Source organism: Macrobrachium rosenbergii, chromosome 22, assembly GCF_040412425.1.
Source record: "Macrobrachium rosenbergii isolate ZJJX-2024 chromosome 22, ASM4041242v1, whole genome shotgun sequence".
NCBI classification, from domain to species: Eukaryota; Metazoa; Arthropoda; class Malacostraca; order Decapoda; family Palaemonidae; genus Macrobrachium; species Macrobrachium rosenbergii.
This window is the reverse complement of record NC_089762.1, coordinates 18,816,952-18,826,201: the sequence shown is the minus strand read 5'-3', so window position 1 is coordinate 18,826,201 and position 9,250 is coordinate 18,816,952. Positions and strand designations below refer to the sequence as shown.

Here is a 9,250-nt window from a genome sequence, read left to right as displayed (position 1 = left end):
GTTATTCCCAAGGCACCATAAAGTGGAGTAGCCTATTTACCAAGTGGAACACTGAAACAGTATAAATCCCGCGATACATCTACAAACATATCAGCAGTACTACTACTTATCCACACACCGATCAAGTGGCTACGATCTTATTTTAGATGGAAATCGTTCTTACACCATGATCTGTCTTTGCTTGGCAACCTAACGATTTAAAAAAATAAGTTACCGCTAGAAAAACCTCCGCAACTACTGATGCATGATAAAATAGCTTAGTAATAAAATCGCGCAAAAACTCCGTTTAACATGTGTATACATCAAGTAGGCTATATTACGAAAAATACAAGCGGCAAATTTCCTTGGGTGTTTAGGGAAAATATCCACTACCTGATCGAGAGAAGTTTCAGAAAAATGCCGGTTTAAACAAAAAGTAGCCCATTGTTAACAAAGAACTGGTCTTGGGAGCTAAAAATTTAATGAAAAATTTCCGAGACCTGAAATCTGAGATACTAGACGTGACGCGAGCTGTGCAACTAACACGTGACGGACTACCCTGCCAAGGTGATATGATTATCATGAAAACTCAAACACAGCTAGGCTACCTATAACACATACATATCATTAGCTGAAGCCACTTGGAAAGTTCAAAATGAGACGACAGAGTGCCAAGTACTTTCGTGTATTTTAACACATCTTCGGGGCACAAGTACTTGGCACTCTGTCGAACTTTCCAAGTGGCATCAGCTAATAAACAAAATCACGGGCTTACTTTTGTGATTTCTTAACATACACTTCATAAGCAGATTAGAATCAACCAAAACCATACTTGCAAACAAAACAACTGTGCAAGGGAATTCTTCAAATATAAAATGAAATTAACTTTCATAACACGGAATATATAAAGAAAAGACACAGGGTAACGGTGGTTTGGATTTTCGATGTCGAAAATTTAAGGAAGGTCAAGATAAGCAAAAGAATGGTTTTACAGACAACAACAATTTTCAACGGATTATAACGATTCATTTATTGGAGTCTTCTTTAATGAGAAAAAAACCTGCGATTCTGGGTAAGGGTGGGATAGAAACACTGTAGCAAGGCTTGCAACATCACCCTTGTACATCCACGAAAAATATACAAAAAAAAAAAAATTATAGAACAGATAGGCTCTGCCTCCTATGACTGGCTGGCAAAGATGCGACTCAGTACAATTAATAAAATTCCTGAAAGATTTAATTTTTTACCAGAATAGTTTGCAAGCCTCTTTATTTATATTATCTAAGAAACCATAAGCACCTAGGTTAAACATACAAGCATTTCTTCAGAAATACGCTGAAAGACGAAAAGCATAAAATTTGTCCCAGTTAACCTAAGATTCTATATGTGGTATAGGCTGCATTAAATTGTACGGGAACTTCATCTTATGCTATTTACCACAGGCTACTGTAGGTTCACAAAGGAATTCTTGCTCATAAGTAAAGTGATCACTACCAACAAAGTATAAAGGCTACTTTCCCAAAAAAGCCTTTGTCACCTTACCAAGTGATGATCTTATTTTATCCAAAATAAAAACGGGAAAATTAAGATTCACATCCACAACTATAACAGTACACTAAAAACAATTCTGATATGCAGAAGCTATTCTGGTAAAGCCCACACATTCTCAGCGATAATTAAGGCAATATTCATCCGTTTCCTATTTGTTTTCGATAAATTTGCTACATTCGAACATTATAATGTATTACACAGGCTAATTGCTAAATTTGAGATGTTAAGTCTTCAAACCCAGAACTTCATCCTTAGTAAACAGACCGAAAAAAACTATTCAGTAGGTTTTAGTAAAACAAACGGTAATTCTCTCTTCTTACTTCACTCTTGTTCCAGATGGCTGGGAACTCTTTCCTTCACCATGGTTCAAATGCCTTGCAAACGTCCATGCTTTACACTTCTTAATTTTCAGTGCTCATAAAATTCTGGCGATTAGGCTAACTCCCAAACAATGATATAATTCGGAAATACCTGAAATCCCGACAGGCCTAAATGATCAGGTCAGCAAAGAAAAATTCATTCACTGTTCCTTCTGAAAAAATAAGAAATTCTTTGTCCCCACCAATAGCACACATCTTCAACACATTATTCCAAAGTGGCCTATAAAAGCAAAACTGGATAGGAGAGAATGAACACGAAAAGCTCTGTAGCCTTTATTCCAAGACCCTTATTTATATCATTGCCTAACAGGATTAAATCCATTCACAACGTATACACACAAGAGTAATGGAAAAAGTACATTATAGTACCCTACTCACCAACGAGCAGTCCACATATGATACAATCTTACTGATTGAAAATAGAATACAAATTATATAAGAACTCCCTTCGTAGTCTGATGTAGAAAAACATACTCGCCATCAAACCATGTAATTGATAAAGCATTGTAGGTCTATATATCACAGCGTCTGAAATATTTCAAGTTATTAAAACGATTAACTACAAGGGGCATCATTCTCTTGCAAGCTGAACTTTTCCATAAGCACTTAGATACGCTACAGCTATCAGCTATGATCCTAAACGGTGAAACCAACAAAGGTTTTTCCTTTTTTATAACAGTTAGCCTTCAAAGGTGAATATATATATACATATATATATATATATATATATATATAATATATATATATATATATATATATATATATATATATATATATATATATATATATATATATATATATATATATAATTTGATAGACAGAACTAGACATATAAACATATAAGAGATATAGAGAAAACTATTCCTTTTACAGAAATGGCAAATTGTTTTCGATGAAGGCTACTTATTGAATGGTCTGTTTACGCCAGGGTCCTAGTTTAACGCCGAAAGACATCCCATATCTGATCGGACGTTTCCACCAGGTAGAGAAGCCTAACCCAGAGAGGACAACTGAAATTTTCAAAGAATGATCCCTACAAAGGCAGCATTTTCATCAATGGAGAGAACCGAGATTTTATTCCTGGAATAGCTATCGGCCGTACCTTCGTTTACATAAAATAAACTGAATTATTTTGAAGTTTCATCACATCAAATGTGACGTATAAAATCTGGCTTAGAATGACGGTCAGAGCGAAGAACATAACTACCCTGATGTTATGTAACCGCATTAAACCCAAGGAAAAAACAAAAGATATTCTTCAGCAATAAAATGCCATCCAGACATTTCTGATGAATATTAAAGCTCACATAAATTCGATAAGTGGAATTCCAATATATACACTTAGCTATGCTAGACAGCCAAAGTATATTTTTTTGTCACAAGAAAAGAATGTAGTCGACTTACATAAGAGCTAATAACCTAACAAATTTTATTTCGTTTTATCTTTACGATACACGGCGCTTTGAACTGCTCCACTTCCATATTAACGTTCAATAACATCCAAGGAACTGGAATGATCAACGTCGCCATTAATCACAATACAGCCTAGCAAAGCATCAAGAGAATCCATACATTCAAGTACAGTTTATACAATACTACGTCAAATCATACGGCGATGAAGTTCGAGGCAGTTCATGAATAATACTACTTTCTCCCGAAAAATAATTTCATATTCGTCCTATGCAGCTTAGAAGACTTAGTTGTTTATGCCATTATAAAACATTTTAATTCATAATAACCAAAATTTGTAAATTCAATCCCTAGACAGTATAACAGTTACAAATGCTATAAGCAAACACATGAATACATTCCATATCACATAACCTTGCATATAGACAACCATCCTACTTTCTGGTTCTTTAATCACATTATATGGTGAATGCTGAAACGTCATCCAAGGTAAGACTGCGAGTATTTAGCACCGTTGTCATAAATTAGTCTTGAAAGATTAATGAAACTAACCAGTTACCAATCATTAACGTTTAAACAGTTAAATACCAAGCATCCGGCATGCCTTATCTGTACTGCAGTACAACCCAAGCGCTGGCAAGAACCATTTCCATGCTATCACCCGCATCACTATTCGTGAAAAAGGGAAATAAATATTCTCTGTATCTAAAAATGCGACCAGACTTTACTGTCTGTGAAAGTCCCTGTAAAGTTAAAAACAACAGACAATAATTTCTAAAACCATACACTAAACCAGGCTTAAGAGTGATGCTTCCAGTCTTTCCAAAATATGCGAGGACAATTACCCTGAAAATGACATTAATGGAGACTCATGGGTAAAAGTTTCTTTTGCAGGTACTGTTTAGCTTGTAGAAAAATAAAATAATAATGATAATACTGTAATAATAATAATATGAAGGGAGAATCCCCTCTTCTAAACAGATTATCTTGAAATGATGGCAGCGTCAGCTGAATTGATTTTATACATTTTTCCATTGAAAACCTTAATAATAATAATAATAATAAAAATAATAATAATAATAATAATAATAATAATAATAATAATAATAATAATAATAATAATACTGGTAATGCTTATTCAAAAAATCAAATGCATCAAAAGCTTGAAGTGCTACATTACAAAAATCTTTACACCTACAGAAGAGAGGTACAGTTTATTACACATACACGAAAATTTTGAAATCAGGTAAGCTATAGTACACGCTCCCTGAAGGAACTAAACTAGTAGGGGACCCATAATGCCATTCAGAACAAACATAAATTCATGCGGGAACACCTAAACACTGAGCCATTGACCAAGATTACATTTCTGACCTTCAACATTTTCGGTGGCCAAAATGACGATGGTCTTGACGGCGGGGATGGCCCATGCTGCCAGATGAAACCAGGCACTGTTGTTCTCAATGGCTTCGTGGCTCCACTTGAGACCTGCAGCTAAGAACCAGGTGAGGGTGAGCACCACCCACCAAATTGAGGCAGCCATCGAAAAGAAATAGAGGGTCATGAAGACAATGGTGCACCATTCCCTGTCGACCCCCTGGGTGATGGTCCTCACCATGTGCTCCCTCAGTTCGGGCAAATATTGCGGAGGTTCCCAGGGCTCGTCGCAGGCGATTTTGTCGCCCTGGAAGAGCCCCACCACGTAAGTGGCGGCGATAAACCAGTAACACATGCTGATGAAGATGATCGGGCGCTCGGGGTACCGAAAACGGCGGACATCTGCCAAAAAGGATGCGATGGTGAAGGTGGTTGAAGCCAGACAAACTGCAGCCCATCCGCCTACCCAGTTTCTTGAAAAGTTGAGTTCCTCCTCATTAAAGAACATGCCATTGCAAGGGGCACCGCAGTCAGGGGCCTCTACGGTTCCTACTCTCAATTTGTACTCGAGTCTCTTGGGCACTTTGAAGTGGGCAGGGCACTGAAAAGCCTTGCCAGCATATTGTGTTCCCCCTACAGGAGGTCTAGGCTCCGGAAAGGAAGGGGGAGGGTCATGGGGGGCCGTGTTGTTCTCTCCTACGCAAAGTTCTTCGTGGGGTCCTGCCGGGAACTTGTTGCAATCGAGGGATTCAGGCCACTGGAAACCAAACTTGTTCATGAGGTCTTCACATCCATCTTTGGCAGAAAGACACAAGTGTCGGCAAGGAGGTAGAGGCCTTTCCATGATGGTGCACACGGGTACGTAAACACTGCACAAGAAAAACTGTAGGTCGCCCGAGCACTTCACTTTGACCAAAGGAAAAAACTGATGGACTTCCATCCCAGCCTCTTCCTGGGTATGATGTTTCAGAAGGTTGGGCATGATGGTGGTGTTATACTGGAGATCTTTGCACAAAGTGATGGTAATGGGTTCACACCGATTATGCCGCGGTAAGAGGTCGTGGTCAGAGATATGTTCCACACGGCCATGCCCTCCTCCCAGTCGAATTCCTCCTTCGATGGGAATACCTCCAGCGCCCCCTCCAACCGGGGGAATTTGTGCACTACAAACTGTAATCAACAACACTAAAAGGAAAAGCAATCTGCAACAGCTAACGTAAGGGGAAGAAGAGGCAGCAGCAGTTACCCGCTCGCCACCTCCAAACTTCCCCGCTGCCCTTCTCGCCATGCTGTGTATTCAAACTCCAATATTCCACGTTTTTCACACGCTTCCGTTTTCCTTAATCGTCAAACACAATTCTGCTTTCGTTAAATCATTCGATCATATAGAATAACTCATTCATCATCAAATATTCGATAGTACCACACACGCGACAGGGACACAACGACACATATCTTTCTTCTTCCACAACTGGAATCCTACTGACTTGTTGTTTTCGCTAGGTCTCTCTCATAGAGGAGTTGCCAAGTAGGAATACCATTTCGATGAAACTTAAGTAACTTCTAATTCCCGACTGTCTACCTGCCTTTTATTAGTTTTACATAAAGAGAAAACATGCCCATGAAATACATTCAAATCGGAAGAAACAATATATGAAAATACGACAGGAAAAAAGAAAAAAAGTTTCAAATAAGAGGAGTTCTGGGTTACTGCCGCCATTGGATGCTGGTGGCAAAGCGAGATATATCGAAACTCTTGATTGGCGGAGGAGGTACACGGTGTCCAATCACCAGTCGCCGACTATAACCTTTGCTTCGCGCACAAATCAAACAACGAAAGATTTGAGTTTACTGCACTGATCTCTAATATTTAAAGTCCCGTACTCGCGCTTTAACCATATAATAGTCTGAATTGAATGAATGCTACTATTATCATATAATATATGTGATGTATACTCGTACGAATATATTTTTGAAAATAATTAAATGGTAAAACAACCACGAAGCACTGCAATGCCAACAACAATTACAAGATCTTAAAATTGTCCATTTTGTTATCTTATATTTAGTTACTGGTATGCATGTCTTGTTTCAAATTATTAGGGCTTTCTCTATATCATACATATTTCTCCACAAAACCAAGTAATACTGTCATTATTATTGTTTGAAAACAATTACATGCTTTTCAAGACATGCAGGCCCATGATCATTTTAAAAACCTTGGTAAAAACTTCCTCTAACAGTTACGTAATTGATCACTGTTAGATCCCCACCCCAAGGATTTTAGTCCTGCACACGCAGGTATGTTTATATATATACTGTATATACATATATATATATATATATATATATATATATATATATATATATATATATATATATATATATATATATACATATATATATATGATTTGTAAAATGTTCGTTTTTTACATTAGATACTCAAAACGGTTCAGTGCGGTGAATTTTCTGTACCAAAATTCTCAATCGCTTGTCAAGGGCTAACTTTCATTCCAATTGATGTCAAACTTCCTTGTCTGAAGGATCATAAGAATCTTGATGGCATACGAGCTTTCAGAAAAGTGTTCTGATAAATAAAATGAGATGTAGACAAGCAAAGCATAGCATTTGGGCATAATTACAAGGATAACACAAAGTAAATTTGAAAAGGAATTCTTGTACCATATGTTATGAGAGAGGCTGAAGTTGCAGTTCCAAAACTTAGAAAACGACCAAGTATCCGCCTGGAACACACACTTGTACGAGGAATTGTCTGTATATACAAAATGGCGCATCATCGCGTTGTGTATATCATCATATCTAATATCCTACCTTTAGAGTGTTCATCTGGCCGACATATTAAGGTAATGTATATCGTTTACGGTACATTTATTTGCATAACATTGTTATAAATAATTATAATGAACTCAGCTTACAATGACCAACATTTGTGCTCTTGAGAAAGAAAACTATTCAGAAGGTTAATGAAGTAAGCCAAGCAGATTCATTATGCGGCTACTAAGCCAACGACAAAATGTTGCATAATTACATTGCGTAATATTAGAGGAACATTAATTATTTTTTTCCTCGACTATTTTCAAGTGAGGAAATCTTTTTCCCTTCGCGACTTAGAGAAAAGGTGCCCAGGAAACATTTCTCCATGCTAGTTGTAATGCCGAGCAAAAGTGGGAGTGGGATAAAACCTCACAGTTGCACAAGGAACAGTAGTTACTGAGGTGGAAGGAAGCGGAATGGAGGTAAAGTAAAAGACTTATAAAAAGTGAGTGCAGCTAGAGGCCGAGAGGACGCAGCAGATAACCCTCTGTAATGCCCACAGTACACGACGGGAAGTGTACTGACGACACTATCCTCCTACGGGATTTGGGGAAAATATAATAGTGCGAGTGATGATGGTGATGGTGACTGTTTCATCATAAGTGAATGAAACCTTTTTCATGTACAAACCGATTCCTCTACAGTCGTGCGACTTTGAAAGTTTCGTTAAAAATAGTGATTTCATAGATGTTCATTTCGTAAAATAATGCCTTCGTTCAAACTGAGAAAAGAATGTAAAAGAGAATTCAACAACTCGAGGAAAGAATTGTTGAAAGTCTACCTCCATTATAACTCTGATACAACAATGTGCTATGATCCTGAAATATATTCAATGTGTTATTCCTAAGAGCATAAATAAATACACATCGTTTGTTCTGCTGACAGATATTTTACACTAATTATATATATATATATAATATATATATATATATATATATATATATATATATATATATATATATATATATATATATATATATATACATATACATGTGTGTGTGTGTGACAAATTGTCACTTATCATACACACGCTTATATGGTTTAAATGTTAAGTGTAAAAAAATTGATATCAAATTCTCGTTATCTTGGGAGTAGTACCCAAACCAACCAAATATAATTTGTGCATCTACCCTGGCCATATTCGGACCTATGACGCTTTGGGTTGAAGATGGGTGACGATGGCTTTATCCAGTCAGCTGTTAAGAATCATGTGAGATGATACTGACTCTGCTGTAATTACACCTGTCGAACTCACGTTCCGTACCTGAAGTCAAAATCAATCCATCTTCATTTTAACTGAACACAAAGTTTAGAACATGAGTGTGCTTTGGGCACAGCCTTTCTCTCAGTCACGTATCAATAAACGTTGATGCATTTGCGGCGCCCTTTAATCTGTGACAACACTTCTTCAAGTTATTTATAATTACGCAGAAAGCTGTTTATGCTATTAAATCACAGTTGTCTTCAGGGCAATGGTAATTATACAAAGAAACAACAACAATGCTTATATAACAGTAGTGGAACTGTACAACAAAAATGAATAAAACAAAAGAAGCGCAATGAATAAACAAACAAAATGGAGACAGATCTGGGCAAGATACAAAGAAGAGAGACTTTGTTGCGGCTTGGATCTAGACAACCAGCCACAAAGGTTAACAAGCCCAGCACCTGCTTTTCCAGTGAGCGTCCTGAAGGCCTTCTCAGTCTGAGGATACTTG

General features: G+C 37.2%; 1 protein-coding gene across 2 annotated transcripts in view; it reads right to left on the bottom strand.

Annotated features, from left to right (window-relative positions):
* fz (frizzled) overlaps positions 1 to 6,198 on the bottom strand; it is a 367,014-nt gene extending 360,816 nt beyond the window's left edge. Inside the window, exon 1 of one of the 2 annotated variants that reach the window (XM_067124291.1) lies at positions 4,695 to 6,198. In XM_067124291.1, the coding sequence (XP_066980392.1) occupies positions 4,695 to 5,985 (1,291 nt within the window). In that variant the 5' untranslated portion in view covers positions 5,986 to 6,198. The remainder of the gene's footprint in view (positions 1 to 4,694) is intronic. The other variant, XM_067124290.1, reaches the window with a different exon arrangement.
* Positions 6,199 to 9,250: the final 3,052 nt, after the last annotated feature.